Raw genomic sequence first — 20123 nt, 5'->3', positions numbered from 1 at the left:
CCCTTTGAAACATACTCATTGGAATTGATTTGGCTTGCATTATCAATAACACCCGACATTCATTACCTTGTGATTATTTTATAAACAAGTAGTACTTTATTTTTAGGTTATATTTATATAAATACATCGTTCTTTCTCTCTCTCTCATCAACACACACTCACTCAACTTCTTCTTTGTCTTTGTTTGGAGACAAATATTATTATTGGATATACTACTACTACTTCTAGACATATATAACATATAATTATTACAACATCACATTTATTTATTACATCATTTACTCATTTACTCACACACACACACACACACACAATCAATCAATCACCAAACACACACACACAACACAGAGATAAACAAGCACAAATCAATACCTCATCCCTTTTGTGTCACTACTACAACAAAAGGAGACACCCCCAACCCCATCACCCCAACCTCTTGCAATCCAACAACCATCCATCCCCCTCTCATTCATTCATCCCTCTCATTTCATTCAATCAATCAATCAATCAATCAATCATTCATTCATTCAATCAACTTTGTTTCGCGCACTCTATCCAGGTGCAACTGCATCCATCTCCCCGTACCTTCCATTCCCTTACCCTTACCATACTTCAACATTCATACATACATACCTATCTATCTACCTTACCTTACCTACCTGCCATTAGGAATTAGACAGAGACATTATACATATAGATAGAGATAATTGATTGAGAAAGGCTGTCAAAGAAATAGTGTCAACAATACATCATTAATAATAAGGAATAGGACAAGGAATTATACAACTTCATCATCATCATCATTATGATCGATTAGTATCAATACTTATATTAGTAATATTAATAATTATCAATACAATCCAGCCTAATCCAATCCAATCAATCAATCCATCAATCCAAACAAAATAATTATTTCCAAAAACAAATCCATAATTTATAATAATTATTTATTCCAGCCAATCAATCAATCAATAATAAAATATTATTATTAGACCTTGGGTACGCGCCTGAAGAAGGAGAAGGGCCGTACTTTGACATCACCATCGATGATGTCGATGCTGTCTATTGATAGCAGCTTCTACTCGAGAGCGACAACAATCAATCTGGCAGTACATCGCAAGGCTGAAGGCGATGACAGTTTCGATAGGTTGGCACTGTCCAGCAGCAGTAGCAGTGACAGCAACAACAGTGATCTGTACTCGGACAGCGATGATCATCCAGCCAACAACAACAATACAAACTCAAATACACCACAACCGCCACAAGCTAACCAGATCCAGTCGTCCGCGGACACAGGACTGGAAACACCTCGCGAAGTCCTATACAGTGGAAACAGCACAGATGAACATACAGCCACTGCCACACATACAACTGCCACAGCTCCAACCACTACCATTATGACCGGAAACACATTGACAACAAACAATGCCGACAGCCTCAATCAACCATCGTTCAACGAGCTGAGCATAACATGCGACACATTGACAGAGACCGACGACGAAAGCTTTGGCGACATTGATCTGGACAGTTGCGACGACGACGACGACAATGACGATGACAATGACGACGAACTCACAGAGGTCTATATGGACAGAGAGCAGAAGCAGCAACAGGGAGCACAAACAACAGAGTTCCTTGCCACACTCACTCCCCATCAGCAGCATCAGCTGAACCTGTTGCAAGACCTATACAATCAGAGTTCGAGAAGAATGCGCGAGGGAAGGTCGCCCTCACTGCCGCCTGTTGATTGTCCCAACGGAGGAGGTCGCACTCAAGGCTCGGGTTCGCCACGCCTCTGTGACTCGTTCAGGATATCACCTTTGGAAGGAAGTCCAAACACTCAGCCACTGTCACTGTCATACTCTAGCAACTGGTCCGACTGCCATTCCCCGCAGTCCCTGCATTGTCTGGCGTGTGTCCCCACACCTCTCTCTTCATCTATTCAGAACGACTCAACACTTGGCCAATCGATCAGCAGCAGTAGTAATAATCCATTGTTGTCAAGCAGTTTCAATAGTATATCAATGTGCGGCGTCAACAACCATGCGGCAGTCGACTCGCCATTGAATGTTTCGCCATCAACAACGCCAAGAAGTCTCAATTGCTCAAACTACACCATACTACCACCTAGCAACGCTAAGCCACAAGGCAAGGCCAGCATGATCAGTTCAATACTTAAGCGTGGCAAGAAGCGCCTTGCAACAAAGTTTAGCAACAACAATCAAACCAACAATGGCGCCAACAACAGTCACAGCCACAACAACAACATCTCTGGCAATCACAATGGCAACAACAAAGATTACAATAACATCAATAACATGTCTGGCAGTGGCATCAAGTATTTCGATAATCCCTTCGATCCATCGCCAACAACATCAATAACAACATCATTATTGGAGCCTACACCATCATATGTTCAAGTGTATCGTGGCATCACTGGAGAGAGCTGGCGAGTCAAGGTATATCCATCGACCACCGTGACCGACCTGATATCAATGCTACTGAGCACGACCACAATCGATCCATCAACACTCACTCTATACATCACAAAGTCACTCAACGACTCATCACTGGGCAGCAGTGGCAGTCTTGGACATCACAGCGAGATGGGCAAGCCAGCCGAGCGACAACTACACAATGATGAGAAGATCCTCAAGGCCCAAAGGAAATGGTCCAGCTCATCTGTATTTATATTAAAGACATCGAGTATGTATAACAATCAAGACACGTCAATGGACTGTCGGTGGCCATCCACTAACCTCCAACTCATCAACTACAACAGGGAATAGTCGATGCTCTGTCAGTTCAAACCATTCAGACTCGTCTGATGCACAACATCATCATCATCAACATCACTTGCCTCATCATGGACCAAGACAACAACATTGTGCAGCAGACGAGATATCACCTATATCCTCATTCTCCTCACCTTTGGCCGTGTCGCACTCATCATCTACAGCAGCACACTCTTCTGTAGAGATCTCGTCGTCACTTCCATGCATGAGTCTGAACGAGTCCAGCCTGGCCTCAGACATGGACTCGAGCTYCAACCAGCAGCAGTTCAAACAACAGAACACCAGTCAATCAACATCACCACCATCATCACACCAACTACCATCACCAACAACAGCATCAACACCATCATTACCACCCGCCACTGTACCGCAAGGTCAAGAACTGGAAGATGGGCGAGTATCCCAAGAAGGAGATACGATGGATCAGTCAGTCGGACCTGTCCATCACCACCAAGATTGGCGAGGGCTCCTTCTCGCGTGTATACAAGGGCACGTACAAGGGCAAGACCGTGGCCATCAAGGTGTTGAACGACAGCACGCCAGAGCAATGGGAGTCGTTCAAGAAGGAGTATCGTATCCTGAGCATGACGTCGCATCCGCGGTTAATCAAGCTGTATGGCGCGTCCAAGGAGAACAAGCTCCTGATGGTTATGGAGTACTGTGGCAATGGCAGTCTAGCCAAGATGATGACCAAGAAGAACTTTGTCTTCAACTGGGAGTTGGTACTCAAGTGGATGCTGGAGGCTACAGAGGGGATTAATTTTCTACATACTATGACTCCTGCACTTGTACATAGAGATATAAAGGTATGTATCCATGATCAAGGGCCAGCGATGGCCACAACCAACACGATACTAACCATCAATCCATCTTCCAGCCACATAATTTATTAATAACATCTCATTATGAGCTCAAGGTTGCTGACCTTGGCTTAACGAGAGAGACCAACGTCCAGACAAGCACACTCAAAGGAACTCTGGATTACATGGCGCCGGTAAGTGGAACCATCCCATCCATCCATCGTCCACTCATTCATATCCTAACCATTCAATCAATCAATCACAATATATAGGAGTTGTTTGATGATGTTGCACCAAGCCCTTCATCGGACGTATATTCACTGGGTATAGTACTATGGGAGTTGACTAATAGGTTCTTCACTGGACGCTACAAGCGACCATTCGATGATATACCTCAGATCTCCTTTAGTTATCAAATACCTATATTCACAAAGCAAGGCGTGCGTCCGACCATGCCACCCAACGTGCCAGCCATGCTAAAAGACATCATACAGAGATGTTGGCACCAGGACCCCTCGCAGCGACCCTCCTGCCAGCAAGTGTTGCTGGACATTGAGCAGCTCTACAGGGATCACCTGGAGTCCATTCAATAAACTGAACATGGTTTGGAACGACACCTATCCCCATTCCCTCGACTGGCTGACCTGGGCGCAAGTTGAACTGAACTATCACATAAGTGAGAGGAGGAGACAAGATGGATGGTTGGTAGTTTGGTTTTATTGTATACAGGTACCCTCCCCAGTATATGGATGGGCGGGTAGTAGGTGAGACCACTCAAGTTGATCAATGGTTTGCTACTGAGCTGGCTCCGAGGTAGACCGCCTCTCGTAGTTTGACACCACATGAGCCAGAGCTAGAGCCACCACTCTTCTCGATGGTACTGTTGTTACCTTTGCTGGTTGTGAAGGGCGATGTAGGTTGTGCTCCGAGAGGGTACTCCCGGCTCAGTTTGTCGCGGGACGACGATGGATATACACTTGAGATGGCACTACCATAGCTGCCAGGTGATTGTTGACGAACATTTCCACTGTTCTTGCAGCTGCTGGCACTGTTATTGTTGTTGCTTGTAGTTGTGTATGTTGAAGTTGATGATCTCTTGTCTGGTGTGACCTGTTTCTTTGAATGGTCGTCGACCAATGTTATTGTGACTTCCTCCTCATATTCACCATCATCATTTGGGTCGACCTCTGTCTTTCTAATCTCTTTCTTCTCCTTGCTCGTTCCAGAGATCTTCTTCTCTGACTCTGATTGTGACTCTGAAGCGGCTTCATCGGCGGCAACAACCTCGGGCGCGGTGGAGGACACGACCACTGATGACTCGACACCAATGTGCTTCTCCAAGAGAATGAACAACTGGTCAACCTCGGCACTCAGCTCATCAAAGTACTCTTCAGCCTTCTCCAACTGACCCTCTTTGCAATATGCCTCCATCTTGCCACTTAGGAAACGGACGGCTTCGGCACCAATGTAACTGCTGGAACCCTTGATATCGTGTGAGTGTAGAATACTGTCCTTCTCATCACGCTTCTTGAGTGAGGCTTCCAACTGAGGCAGATGTTCCTTTACAGAACCTATATAAGATGTGATCAGCTCATTCTCAAACTCCAAGTCGCCATCAGAGTACTCGGCCAGTGTCTTTGAAAGGAAGCGCTCCTTTGGAGTTGGACCATCAAAGTTGGAAATCATTGTTTGTGTGAGTGATTGATTGAAGTGTGTGATTGATTGATTGATTGATTGGGTGAGTGAATGTTTGATTAAACGAATGATGTATACAGATAATTAGTTATTGATAAATAGATAGATAATAAATTATTATTATTTTGAAGTTGATATAGTTATGATGATAATGATGTTGATGAAGACCTGGAGTAATTTATGTAGGAGGAGAGAGAGAGAGATAGAGATGGAAGAGGTGGAATGGACCAGGTGTTAGTCACGTTCAAGCAGAGGTACATGTATAGGAGGAGGGATAGAAGGAGGGATGGAGGGAACCATTCGCCTAATGGCTGGCATTAGAGGATGGATGGGTTGTGGACAACAACATTGTATTGATTTATCAATCACTCTACACTCTTAGATAAATCTCATGTTGAGTTTGTTGATCCAATTGTTAGTGATGCTGGGATTGAATCACCAATAACAAGACGATAGAGAGACAGGGAGGAGGAGGTCTGGATGACAGTGATTACCGATCGGTAATCTCTACCCCATCCATCAATTAATTAATCATATAAATCTGTCCATTGAGCCACAACAAGTCCACTAACGCACACACACACTGATTGAGCAATCTTTCAATCAATCAATCACACGCATTGACACACAAACACACATGTCGACTTGTTTGATTGATTGATTGATGGATAATCACCCATCTTGGGATCTACGGATGAATATGTCGTCTCTATATTAAATCATTCCACCGAGATCACTGACCAATAACATAAGATTGAACATAGATACGTACTTGTTTGTGATAGAGAGAGTATAGATAAATAATATACAGATATATAATATTAATTTTAATTAATTAATTAAAATAGATAATATTAATATTTAAATATTTATATAGTGTCGATGGAAGATAATTATATTCTTACAAGCGAAAGAGTGTTTGATTGTAGTGGAAAGGCACCAAATAATGTAGATATGTAAGTATTTATGTTGTTGATAACAATTAGTTTGTAGGATGGATAGGTTGGATGGATGTCAATGAATGAATGAATGAAATGGAAGAAAGGAATAGATGTATTCATGTCAATGACGATTGGTAGATTTAATAGTGAACTGGAGAGGTGTAGTTAGGTGTATGGTGTATGAGTGTCCCTTATACTCAAAGTAACCCAAACCATTACGTGACTACTTATGTCCAATGACGTTGGAATGGACCGACTTTCCATCTTTGGCCCGATGGTTTCAATTGGACACGTGTGGGTTTTGTTCGTTTTGACGAGTCCTTTGAATGGAAACACACACACTTGAAGCCTCGAAAGGCCACAAGGACACACATAAGAGACTCACCACTCTCACACACTACAACTAAGACTGACATTCCCCTCCCACCTCCCCTTATGGATCAACTTTAGATTATTATATTAATTATGTTCTAAAGGAGAGTTCTATTCCAAAGAGTGATTGAATATAGATAGGAACTCCTAACTTATGATCCTATACCTTTAATCAATTGTGTTGACGTGAACACACACTCTCCATCCACATCATCATCAATATTGGATGTGCTTCCTCTAGCAGTTGATTGTCCTGAAGCAGTCCAAGGATGACCGTGGGACTTTAGAAGACTGAAACACACTGATCAAAGCCCTTCTCAGAAGCCCCAACACACCAACACACACAACAATCATATCCCATCACTTCAAGTTCGTCTACTACTAATGCTCGGTGTAGAGGCAAGGCTTGTGATTGGATTGGAGAAGCAAGCAATCTAACACATGGATTATCTTAATGTCCTTCCAAAAGATCCTAGTCAACTACAAATTATGGAAAGGAACTTGTTGTTGTGGTTGCTGCTGTTGCTCATTCATTTAACCAACTGACAAACAGACCGACAGACCGACAGACAACAACCACAACCATCGGTAAGCATTGGAATAAGAACAGGCAAAAGGGATAGCGACAATGCACATGCAACCCCGTAACGAGTTGTTGATAAGCGTCTATAGAGTGAGCAGTCATGATAGAGGTTAAGGTAGGTCAAAAACGAGACTTTCCTAATCTTGTTTATCGGGCTTTGGGGCGGTGGCCGTCTGGCCTTGCTCTGGATACTGCTCATAAGATGAACCTCCAAAGAAAGTGTAACCCATGAAGAGTCCAAGAACGAACGCCAGTGCCAAGAACAAATAGACATACTCCACCAAGACGTTCTAGATTGGATTGGATTGGATGTTCGTTAGACATCAGTGACGAGATTGTCGCGACAACCATAGTCGGTTAGAGAGATGGCAAGTACTTACATGAATGAGGGAGAGAGCTGGATGCCATGGCTTTCCTTTCAATGGTGAGTTAGCAAAGTCTGCAGTCAAGTACTGTTGGATGTTGGACTCTGATGGCTCCATGCCAAAGTCGCGATAGCCTGCTCCTTCCAAACTATAGTAATACAATATGTTAATCAATGAACTACTACTACTGCTTTGATGCTGTTGTTGTTGTTGCGGACACTCAATCAACTTACTATTTGATTGTTGGGTAGCCTGGAATCTGGTACAACTCACAAAGACCTGGGTGCTCTTGGCAGTTGACACGGGCAAACTGTACGGTGCCCTTGAATCTTGGAGCAATGTCCTCAAACACTGGCATGTACTTCTTGCAGTAGGCACACCATGGTGCGTAGAACATGATGAACCAACGCTTGCCATTGTCCGTCTCGCCAAAGTTATCCTCAGTCAAATCCTTCACACCACTTAGGCTGTCCTCTGCCACCTGTACAGTCTTTGAAGACTTGTAGCCCTCCAATACATACTGTTCCAATGCCTCCAATGTTCTCTCGCCCTGATGTTCATATACTACACCAGATGATACACTTGTTTGATTGGTTGTTAGTTAGTTACATCCATCATTGGTATGATCAATGGTCAAAGTTACAACTTACAACTTAAGTGTTGGATAACCCATGATCTCGTAACGCTGACAAGTTGAACGCTCGACTGTACAGTCGATCTTAGCGATGTTCACATTGCCCTTGACCTTGGTAGCCAACTCCTCGTAGATTGGTGCCAGTTTCTTACAGAAGCTACACCATGGTGCGTAGAACTCTATTAGCCATGAGCCTCCAGACTTTACATTCTGATCAAAGTTCTTATCAGTCAATACAATGACGTCTGACACTACTATATTATCGTTGGCCATTATCAATGTTGTGTTGGCCAATGCCACCAGCAACAACAATAACAATCCTGCTGCTGTTGTTGTACTATATCTCATTTGTATTTGTTTGTGTGTGTGTGTTTGATTGATTGATTGGATGTGTGAATGAATGTTTGATTGATTGTGGTTTGGGTGAAGTTGACAGCCACACACACCAATCAATCAATGATCATTTAAAACGTCAGAATCAATCTTTGTGTGTTTGATCAAGGATTCTACAACAATATAATATATATAAAAAGCAGTTTCTCTGTGTGGGGACCTTGTCGCCACGCTGCTTCCCATCCTCGGATGAGTACCGTTCACTACCCAGACTATAGATCCAGGTACCTTCGAATCCTGACAGTTCTGCTAAGTTACTGGTGGACCGACAACACGTTCACTCCTTTCTGCAGCCATCACTCCAGTGTCATGATCAAAGTTTTATGTTGATCGTCAACCCATCAGTTAATAAATTATGGGAGTAATAACAATGGATTGTAATAATAATTATTTACAAAGACATAAAGACGAATTAGTGTCCTTGATCAATTGATTGATTGACATCTTGATCAACTGCCAACTTCTAGGAAATTGAAGTTTAGTTGTTGGGTCGCCCAACAGACAGAAGTGTGACACTACATCAAATCAAATCATTGAGTCGAAATGAAGATCACTTGTTTAAGAGAGTGATAGAGACAGATACATACAGAGAGACAACAATGAAGTTCTACATTGAAGACTTGTTGGTCTACTTCCCCTATGCATACATCTATCCTGAGCAATACAACTACATGCTCCATTTGAAGCGAGCATTGGATGCTGGTGTAAGTCATCATCATCACTCAGATTGAATGATTGAATGAATTGATCGATTGATTGATTGATGTTAACACACTTTCAATCATTAATGTAGGGACCATGTATGCTAGAGATGCCATCAGGTACGGGAAAGACAGTGTCTCTGTTGTCATTGATCACATCGTATCAGGTCAAACATCATGTTCAACTATATTACTGCTCGAGAACAGTGCCAGAGATTGAACAGGCGATGGAAGAACTGAGGAGAGTTATAGCTTATAGGAATTCAGAGATGGCCGATGCAGCGCCAAAGACACTCGCACTGGCAATGACCTCTCGTCGCAATCTGTGTGTTCACCCACTGGTCAGCGAGCAGCGCGATGGCAAGGTGGTCGACTCGATGTGTCGCGACCGTACTGCGCCTTGGGTGCGCGAGAACGCCTCCAACGATAAGAAGTGCGATTTCTTTGAGAACTTTGAGGGCAATGGCGGCCAAGAGACAACATTGGAGGGCGTCTACTCGATTGATGACATGCGCGAGTTTGGTCTTCAGCACAAGATGTGTCCATACTTCCTGTCGCGACACCTTATCAACACGGCCAACATCGTCATCTTCAGCTATCAATACTTGCTCGACCCCAAGATATCATCGCTCATCTCGTCCAAGTTTGCGAGCAACTCGATCGTCGTCTTTGATGAAGCACACAACATTGACAACGTATGCATCAACTCGCTCAGCATCAACATTGACAACAAGACATTGGACAACAGTGCCAAGAACCTTACCAAGTTGTCAAACTCAATCGAGAAGTAAGTATCTCATGTGTCCTGCGAATCCCCTTTCACTCACACCTCTCCATCTATATCAATCATTAGCCTCAAGAAGATTGATGCAAGACGACTACAGGAGGAGTATAGGAGATTGGTACAGGGACTGGCTCGTACAGACTCGACACCAAGGGACGAGCTGGCAGCCGACCCAGTATTGCCCGCAGACGTGCTCAAGGAGGCCGTTCCCGGCAACATTAGAAAGGCCGAGCACTTTATGTCATTGCTTCGTCGCTTTGTAGACTACATGCGCAATCGACTAAAGTCGCAGATGGTCATCTCAGAGTCACCGCTGTCCTTCTTGCAGAACCTCTATCACGCCACACATATCAATGCCAAGACACTCAGGTTCTGCTCGTCACGTCTCAGCTCACTACTACGCACACTTCAAATCTCAGACATCAACAACTTCTCATCCATCTCTGTCATTGCTGACTTTGCCACGCTAGTTGGAACCTACAGCAAGGGATTCCTCATCATCATCGAGCCCTATGATCAAAGATCGCCCAATCAGATTGAGCCAATATTCCAGTTCTGGTAAGATCAATTGATTGATTGATCAATGTCGAGAGCTAATCAAACATCATTAACTCATGCATCACACCAACAACAGTTGTCTGGACGCATCCATTGGAATGAAGCCAATCTTTGACAAGTTCAAGTCAGTGATCATCACATCTGGTACACTCTCCCCACTGGATATCTACACAAAGATACTCAACTTTAGACCAACAATGGTGGAGCGACTACCAATGAGTCTTCACAGGAGTTGTATATGTCCATGTGTAAGTCGCTGCCGTCCTTCCTCGCCTCTGCCTCACCTCGCTAACATCCTCATCACATCTACAGATATTGACAAGAGGCGCTGATCAGATATCAGTGAGCACTAAGTTTGAGAATCGACACGACACTGCTGTGATTAGGAATTATGGATCATTGCTCGTGGAGATGAGTGCAATCGTACCGGATGGTATCATTTGCTTCTTCACCAGCTACAGCTACATGGAACAGATCGTATCGATGTGGAATGAAATGGGTCTGCTCAACAACATCTTGCAGAACAAACTGATATTCGTCGAGACGTCAGACGCAGCCGAGTCAGCACTGGCACTGCAGAACTATAAGAAAGCATGCGACAGTGGTAGAGGTGCCGTGCTGTTGTCGGTGGCGCGTGGCAAGGTGTCTGAGGGAATCGACTTTGACAACCAATATGGACGTTGTGTCATCCTCTATGGCATACCCTACATCAACACAGAGAGTCGTGTGCTCAGAGCTCGACTGGAGTTCCTTCGAGACAACTACCAGATCAAAGAGAATGAGTTCCTCACATTCGATGCAATGAGGACAGCATCCCAGTGCGTTGGCAGAGTAATCAGAGGCAAGTCAGACTATGGCATCATGATCTTTGCTGACAAGGTATGTTCACCACATATGCGATACTGTGATTGATCTCACTCATTTATTCACTCATTCAATCAATCAATAGCGATACAACAGGTTGGACAAGAGGAATAAGCTACCTCAGTGGATTCTCCAGTTCTGCCATCCACAACATCTGAACCTCTCGACCGATATGGCAGTTGCCTTGAGTAGACAATTCCTAAGGGATATGGGTCAGCCTTACACAAGAGTATGTAGTGGATGAGCCATGACATGAGGGCACTGCCACTAACTGTAATATCCACCTATCCATATTTTAGGAAGAACAATTGGGTAAGTCACTTTGGAATTTGGAGACTGTGGAGCAACAGGCAACAAGCAAGCCGCCAGGTTCGACTTCGACAACATCCACTACTACTACTGCTGCTGCCGCGACGACAACAGCAGATGGTGATACAACCATGTCAACAACATCAACGACCTCGACTACATCAACGACATCAACAGCAATGACTGTATCCCTATCATCATCATAAACATATGGTGATATTTCAAAGAGACTCAATGATTTATAAATGGGATGTTGACTTCTATTCCACCGTGATAATCAACTACTTCTTTGATATTGGAGATCGATGGAAGATGGTCTACTTTGAGAGATTCGAACTTTGTCCAAAACTCTACCGGCTTCAATGATCCAAATATATTGATCCTCTGGGCAGGAAGGCATACTGATACTTGATACACATCAAGGTCTTGGGCACTTTAATAAACTCTGGACTCAGATTGTCTCGAATAAGTACTCTCTGTAATGTTATTGGCCGCCTTTCCTCAACACTATTGTCCAAAGTCTCCATTCTATCGTCCATAAAGTATTTCACCTTTAGTGATTCAATCAATTCCTTGGCTCTTTGGCGATGACGTTGATCAAAATATTTAAGTTTGAATGTACTCTTTTGAAACTCCTCAATCAGTTTGTGCACCTCCAATGTATCAATATCCTTCATCAACAACTTCAAATGATGTACAACACATAGGCGATCTTTAGAACTAATGAATGGACATTCTAATGCTTTCTTCAATGTTTCAATATTCTCCAATGAAGTGTTTGAGTATATAACAATATCATCACAAGTCATAATTGTATATATGTATACAAATAATAATAAGTGAAGAGAAGTAAAGTGAAGGAATATCTTGACTTAATCCCAGGACTTCCCAAAGAATCAAAGAATTGCTCAAAACCACCACCACACTCTTGTTCATTCGCCATTCGACTGACGAATACAGATACACAAACACACAGATGGAGATAAAGACAGTTGACTTGATTATACAGGCAAAGTGGATTATACCTGTTGTCCCACAATATACAGTGTATAAGGATCACAGTTTGGTAGTTCATAATGGATTGATATTGGATATTGTTAGGACTAGCGATGTTCCTCTCAAGTACTACGCCACAGAGAACAAGGTATTGGACACAGCCGATGCCACTGACTGCCACATCCTCATCCCCGGCCTGTTCAACATGCATGCTCACTCGGCCATGGCACTGTTCCGTGCGTATGCCGACGACGTCAGCCTGCATGACTGGCTGACCAAGTTCATCTGGCCCGCCGAGGCACAGTACGTCAACAGAGACTCGGTGAAGCTGGGCACCGAGCTGGCCTGTCTCGAGATGCTCAAGACTGGCACAACATACTTCAACGAGATGTACTATCATCCAGAGTCTGCGCTCGAGGTCGTCGACAAGTGTGGCATGCGCGCCACAGTCGCCGTCCCCATCATCAAGTTCCCAACATCGTACGCGGCCACTGAAGCCGAGTACATTGACAAGGGAGAAGTGTTGATCGAGCAGTACAAGGGCCACGACAGGATCAAGATGTCGCTGGGCCCACACGCCGTCTACACCATCACAGACGAAGCATACCTCCGCGTCAAGAAGCTGTCTGAGCAGCACGGACTGGTCATTCATACACATCTGCACGAGACACATCGCGAGGTTGAGGACGAGGTTGTCGCCAGCGGCATGCGTCCAATCGACCGCCTCGAGCAACTGGGCGTGCTCTCAGACAAGCTGGTCGCCGTGCACATGACACATCTGACCCCACAAGAGATCGATCTGATTGAGAAGCGCAAGGTGAACGTAGTGCACTGCCCCGAGTCCAATCTAAAGCTTGGCGTAGCTGGCATCTGTCCAGTGCACGCACTGGTAAACAAAGGAGTCAATGTATCGATTGGCACTGACAGCGCAGCGAGCAACGACGATCTGGACATGCTGGGCGAGCTTCGATGCGCAGCCTACGTCGACAAACTATGCTTCAACATCGCACTTCAATCAAATGGCGAGTCAACGGACAAGTCTGTCACAAAGGCCGCTCACATACTGTCAATGGCCACAATCAATGGAGCAAAGGCATTGGGTGTCGACAAACATTTGGGCAGTCTGGAACTTGGCAAGAAGGCGGATATCGTTGCGGTCAAGGCAACAAGCCATCCAATCTACGACCCAATCTCACACCTTGTCTATGTTGGCACCAACAAAGTATGTGACGTCTGGGTTGATGGCAAGCAACTACTCAATCAAGGAAGAACGACCACCCTAAACGAATCCGACATCAATCAACGAGTGATCGATTATTGTTCCAAGATCATGACTACCAGGCCCAAGACAGATACCAACATCATTAAATAATAATAATAATAACAATAAAACCGAACAATATAATATTATAGTCAATCAATCAAACATACCCTCACAGACATACCCTCACAACATTCAACACATGATTGAAGTCGGTCGTGAATCAACCACGAATAATAAATTAAAATAAATGGTTTTGAGAAAGACGACTCGTTATCCACACTCTTTCTTTTGTTTTTGACAATTAATTTGATTCGCTCGATTGAATGGATGTGCGTGAGCTCTCACTCTCTCGCCTCTTTGCTCAAACACAACAATATCATTCGTTCAAACAAACATAATCACTATTACTACTACTACAACAACTAACTACACCTTTCACCTTACACTCACTCACTCTCTCACTCAATCAAAGAGTTAACTATTTCAATTTAATAACATTGGAATTGATTATCTATCTCCACCATCACTCTTTCATTCAATCACTCAATCAATCACACTCACTAGTTGATTAAAACATAGACTAGTAATATATATATATATACATATAGATACACATATTTAATTGAATAATGGTATTATATAATTTTAAAAAGATTCAGGTCGTCCCAACGTCAAAGGACTTTGTCGACATTGTCCTCTCAAAGACACAGAGAAAGACACCAACCGAGATACATAAGCAATATGCTATTGGAAGAATCCGTACCTTCTACATGAGAAAAGTCAAGTACACTCAACAATCCTACCACGACAAGCTCTCCCAGATCATTCAAGACTTCCCCCTCCTCGACGTATGTCTCTCATCATTCACTCATTCAATCAATCACGCGATCATGGTCACTCACTCAATTAATCAATCAATCAATCAAATATATAGGATATACATCCATTCTATTCAGACTTGGTAAACGTACTTTATGATAAGGACCATTACAAGCTGGCACTGGGACAGTTGAATACGGCCAGAAACTTGATTGACAACATTGCAAAGGATTACTTGAGATTGCTCAAGTATGGTGACTCGTTGTACCGTTGCAAGCAGCTGAAGCGTGCGGCACTCGGCCGTATGTGCACTCTGATGTTGAGACAGAACAGCAGTCTGCAGTACCTGGAGCAGGTGCGCCAGCATCTTGCCCGTCTGCCCTCGATCGACCCCAACACCCGCACCATCCTGCTGTGCGGCTACCCCAACGTCGGCAAGTCATCGTTCATGAACAAGCTGACCCGCGCCAACGTCGACGTACAGCCCTACGCCTTCACGACCAAGTCGCTATTTGTCGGTCACACCGACTACAAGTACGCTGTGTGGCAGGTGATCGACACACCGGGTATCCTGGACCACCCCCTCGAGGAGCGTAACACTATTGAGATGCAGTCCATCACGGCCCTGGCGCACTTGCACTCGTGCGTGCTGTACATCATTGATATCTCTGAGCGATGTGGCTACACCATCAAGCAGCAGGTCGACCTGTTCTACTCGATCAAGGCACTGTTCCTGAACAAGCCCCTGATCGTCGTCGTCAACAAGATCGACGTCAAGAAGCCTGAGGACGTCGCCCAGGAGGATTGGGAGCTCATCCAGAGTCTGGCTGATCCCGCCACCGGAGGTATCGGAGGCACCAAGATTCTGCCCATGTCCACACTCACAGAGGAGGGAGTTGCCAACGTCAAGGACGTCGCCTGCACCACCCTGCTCGAGGAGCGTGTCGAGAAGAAGCTCAAGTCATCCAAGATCCAGAAGGACATCCATCGTCTGCATCTCGCCATGCCCAAGCCACGTGACAACAAGGTGCGTCCAGCCATCATCCCACCAAGCGTGCTGGCCTTCCGTGAGGCCATGCAGGACGCCGTCGAGGACGAGAAGAAGATCAAGCTGACCTCAGCCCAGATGGAGGTGCTGCAGGAGGAGGAGGACGACCTCAAGTTCCAGCAGGGTATCCTGCCAATGTTCGACATCAACGAGTGGAAGCGCAAGTACCAGCTCAAGGACGACTCGTGGAAGTTCGACATCATTCCCGAGATCATGGACGGCCAAAACATTGCCGACTTTATCGACCCAGAGATCCTCGAGAAGCTCGAGGAGCTGGAGCGTGAGGAGGAGGCCCTGTTGGAGGAGCTCAAGAACCAGATGAACGACGAGGAGGAGTCTGATATTGACGAGGAGGACCAGGAGCTCTACGACGAGATCCAGGAGAAGAAGTTCGCACTCCGCATGGACCACGTGATCAACGACTCGTCCAAGCCCAAGCTGCCAAAGAACGTGCTGGGACTCAACACCAAGGACATGTCGAGGAACCTGCGCTCGATGGGTGTGGACCGCGAGGAGGTCGACGACATCATCTCAGACGTGCGCTCAAAGTCGCGCTCCAAGTCGCGTGGCAGAAAGAGAGACCGCTCAGAGGAGCGCGAGGAGTCTGTCGAGCGCGGTGTATCGCTCAACCGCTCGCAGTCCCGTTCGCGATCCAGAACACCCGCGCCACTGCCCGGAGAAGGTTTCCGTGATCTGGCTCACAAGCTCATGGCTGAGAAGCTGAACGTCGAGGCCAGAAAGAAGAGAAACAGACTCGGTCTGAAAGGTGAGGCTGATCACCACGTCTTTGATGAGATGCCCAAGCATCTGTTTGCCGGCAAGAGAAAGGCCGGTAAGACAACAAGAAGATAAACAATGTCTTTGTTTTCATATTATTATAATTATTACTCTATCATCATCATTGCTGTTGCTACTACCATGGCAATACTTCTTCTTGTTCAATAAATTATTATTATCCCCTTTATAACATACCCTTGCCCTATCCTTGCCCTACCCTTACCCTACCCTATCGGCCTGGAACACTGGTAAACAATTTGTTTATTATTGTCGACCAGTGATATGGAGTGAACTGGATATGGATGGATGAATGGATGTGCCAATGATTGAATGAATGGATGACTATGTCAGAGGAGAATTCTCCATAATCACAGGTCAAGGGTCATCTTGGGTCCAAGATCTATTCATATCCATAACAAAGCATACAAAATCAACACATGTGTACAAGCACTTAAACATTGTACCTGTGATAATATTAATTAATCATTGTGATTGTGTGTATTGATGATTCATCACCCAGGCTTCCAAGCGAGCGATCAATCTTGTGAATAATTTTACAATCAAAGTTTTGAGAGGAAGTGTGTGGCTGGATGTGAGAGGGTTGCCACCTGGCAACTGATTCATCCTCAATCCAGTTTTTTTGGAACAGTTGACTCCCAACTCTCAGTCTAAGGTTCCACTCTCTCATTCATACAACAAGCTACCTTCCACCATAACATCATCATCATTACCAACTTTGAAGAACTTGGCACAAGCTGCAACTGGCTAGCAAGCTACCAACTTCAATCAATCACATCACTTATTCATTCAATCACTTTTCCAAAAACAGATAGATAGATAATTATTAATTATTATTAATTGACGCAGACTATATAGGAAAACAACATGATTGATTGATCGATATATTGAGATATACACTCAAACAACCAACTACAGATCATCATGTCATCATCATCACTACTATCATCATCATCATCATCACCAACACTTATGTTGGGCATTGACGATACATGCTCCAACTCAACAACATCATGGTCATGTGGATTATGCCAATCGATTCTTTCAAAGAGTTTTAGCATCCAGGACAATGAAACATCGATCAACTTCAACTTTGTAATTGATGCCGTGGCCATTGGTTACATCTTCTCAGCACTCTACCTCCTCTTCCGAATCCAGCGATCATACACCTATCTCCAACAATCAACAAATAAGTTTGCCGATCCAAACAATAACAACAACAATGACAACAATAACAACAGCGATGGAAAGAAGTCATGCAACATCAATGATGGAGTAGGGAGCTCATACGTTTCAATCAACATGTCTGGTGAGAATCAGATGTTGTTTGATAATAACATGGGCATAACGATCAATCAGCCAAAGATCATCGTGTCCACCTACTTTAGGTACATCCTGTTCGTGATCACATGGCTGGCAATAATGGGCGTCATCTTGATGTTCATGCCACCATGGTCCGGCGTGCTCTACCCCACGCTGCTCGTCATCCTGGGCGGCATGCACGTCATCACCGACAACTGGATCATCATCTTCTTGACGGGCAAGGGCGACGACAAATGCGCCTCACGCTTCTCCTTCTGTCTCTCGGCCCTTCTCTATCTCATTCTCATGACCACCATGTTGTCTTCAATCTTTGACGACGATGACAAGTGTGTGTCACCAGTCGACTGCCAGCTCTCTCTATTCCAGAACGCCTTCACAGTACTAGGCATGCAGGCCGTCTACTCAATCGTGTACAGCATCATACTATTCTTCTCCTTCCGTTGCCAAGGAGCAATCCGAGTACGACCAACCGCCCGAATCTGGCTGTTCTTCCTTCTCTCAACTTCATTACTTCAATTGGTATCAGCCATTCTCAAGATATTCCATATTGATGCCGGATATTGGTATGTATAGGTACACCTTGGATTCCAAGGATTCAATCACTAACTTTGCCTGCATCATCCAAACAGTATATTGGCAATAACATGTATCATCAAGGCATTCTGTTATGGATTCCTCTTGTTCAGGACTTGTGGAAATGATACCAACCTCCTCAGAGCAAGAGGTGAGTTTGAGCCTCTAATGAACAACTTTGTTGTAAGTATCACATGTGATCCATCCATCCACTCCAGACCATTGGACTAATTTATCAATCTACTCACACAGGAATACCAAAACTTGTTTGGAAGAGAGTATATATCATCAAGTGATGGAACCAATGCATTGCAGTTGGCAGCGTTCAATATAAAGTATTCAGAGTTCAAGTTTGGAGAGGTGATTGGTGAGGGCTACTTTGGACAGGTTAAGAAGGCCGTTTGGAAGGGTGCCCCAGTCGCCGTCAAGGTGCTACACAGGAACAGCTACAGAAACACAGATAATGATGATGGCGTCGTCTTTTTCAAAGAGGTCGCAATACTCAGTCTTCTGCGACATCCAAATGTGCTCCAATTCCTAGGAGTGTGCGCCGAGCAGGACAAGAACTGCATCGTCACCGAGTACATGGGCGGAGGAAGCTTGGACCGCTTCCTACAGGATCGCCACTTCCTGTTGCTCAACTATCCCGAGTTTGCCTGGAGGATCATCATGGATGTAGCCAGAGGAATGTATTACCTGCACGACTGGAAGCCCAATCCCATCCTGCATCGTGATCTGTCGACCAAGAACATCTTGCTCGACGAATCCTTCTCAGTGGCCAAGGTGGCGGACTTTGGCCTGTCTCGCGAGCAAGGCTTCGAGATGACGGCTTCAGTCGGTTTCCTCCCCTTCCAAGCACCCGAGGTGTTTATTGGCGAGCTCTACACGCCAAAGGCCGATGTCTATTCATTCGGCATACTGATCTGGTGTATCATCACTGGAGCACAGCCAACATGCGAGCTCCCGCCCCTCAAGATGGCACACATGGCAGCCTACCAGAACTACAGACCACCTCTGCCTGCTCAGCCCATTCCAATGTGGGGACCACTAGTAGTGTTGATTCAAATGTGTTGGAGAGCAAATCCTGAGGAGAGACCAACGTTTGCCTTCATCCTGGACTTCATCAAGGCGAACATGCCTACCGAGGCATCATCATTCTTCCAGCGCAATGTATCAAACTGTGCCATCCCAAGCAATGTCCAACCACAAGATGACGTTGGATCAACAGACGAGACCGACAGCAACCAAGACTTCCACTACATTGGTGATTAATTACAATCATGGTGTCTGGACACCAACACAACACAACTACCTCCTTCAATCAAATCAACCAATCAGTGTGGAACAACATTGTAATACCAGGCAATCAATCATGGTAGCCACCACACAAGACTTCACTCTATCCAAGTGTCAAGTCTGCCCACTCCCCTATGTCAATGTCCTGGACTTCTGGTATCAAGCAGTCCAGACTTGATTGTTTCGAATAAAGAATGATTGGATTAACCTGATAA

General features: G+C 44.8%; 6 protein-coding genes across 6 annotated transcripts; 4 read left to right on the top strand and 2 right to left on the bottom strand.

Annotated features, from left to right (window-relative positions):
• Positions 1 to 1049: 1049 nt before the first annotated feature.
• On the top strand, positions 1050 to 2789 carry SAMD00019534_103840 (hypothetical protein; the record flags this gene model as incomplete). Its single annotated transcript, XM_012894222.1, has 1 exon — positions 1050 to 2789. One exon carries the CDS (start codon positions 1050 to 1052, stop codon positions 2787 to 2789), a length of 1740 nt encoding a protein of 579 aa, XP_012749676.1.
• Positions 2790 to 4378: 1589 nt separating this feature from the next.
• On the bottom strand, positions 4379 to 5281 carry SAMD00019534_103830 (hypothetical protein; the record flags this gene model as incomplete). The annotated part of the gene is made up of 1 exon (XM_012894221.1): positions 4379 to 5281. One exon carries the CDS (start codon positions 5279 to 5281, stop codon positions 4379 to 4381), a length of 903 nt encoding a protein of 300 aa, XP_012749675.1.
• Positions 5282 to 7323: 2042 nt separating this feature from the next.
• Positions 7324 to 8533, bottom strand: SAMD00019534_103820 (hypothetical protein; the record flags this gene model as incomplete). Its single annotated transcript, XM_012894220.1, has 4 exons — positions 7324 to 7476; positions 7567 to 7699; positions 7785 to 8132; positions 8202 to 8533. 4 exons carry the CDS (start codon positions 8531 to 8533, stop codon positions 7324 to 7326), a joined length of 966 nt encoding a protein of 321 aa, XP_012749674.1.
• Positions 8534 to 9177: 644 nt separating this feature from the next.
• SAMD00019534_103810 (hypothetical protein) lies at positions 9178 to 12000 on the top strand (the record flags this gene model as incomplete). The annotated part of the gene is made up of 7 exons (XM_012894219.1): positions 9178 to 9282; positions 9372 to 10066; positions 10133 to 10621; positions 10698 to 10869; positions 10934 to 11500; positions 11571 to 11714; positions 11785 to 12000. The coding sequence occupies 7 exons, from the start codon at positions 9178 to 9180 to the stop codon at positions 11998 to 12000; spliced, it is 2388 nt and encodes a 795-aa protein (XP_012749673.1).
• A 770-nt stretch (positions 12001 to 12770) lies between these two features.
• Positions 12771 to 16773, top strand: SAMD00019534_103800 (hypothetical protein; the record flags this gene model as incomplete). Its single annotated transcript, XM_012894218.1, has 3 exons — positions 12771 to 14012; positions 14708 to 14902; positions 14989 to 16773. The coding sequence occupies 3 exons, from the start codon at positions 12771 to 12773 to the stop codon at positions 16771 to 16773; spliced, it is 3222 nt and encodes a 1073-aa protein (XP_012749672.1).
• Positions 16774 to 17640: 867 nt separating this feature from the next.
• Positions 17641 to 20083, top strand: SAMD00019534_103790 (hypothetical protein; the record flags this gene model as incomplete). Its single annotated transcript, XM_012894217.1, has 2 exons — positions 17641 to 18602; positions 19777 to 20083. Coding segments are annotated over 2 exons (1269 nt in total), but the record flags the coding sequence as incomplete, so codon positions are not given.
• Between the last annotated feature and the right edge of the window lie 40 nt (positions 20084 to 20123).

Source organism: Acytostelium subglobosum, assembly GCF_000787575.1.
Source record: "Acytostelium subglobosum LB1 DNA, scaffold: scaffold27, whole genome shotgun sequence".
Taxonomy (NCBI): Eukaryota; Evosea; class Eumycetozoa; order Acytosteliales; family Acytosteliaceae; genus Acytostelium; species Acytostelium subglobosum.
This window is presented reverse-complemented; position numbering and strand designations above follow the sequence as displayed.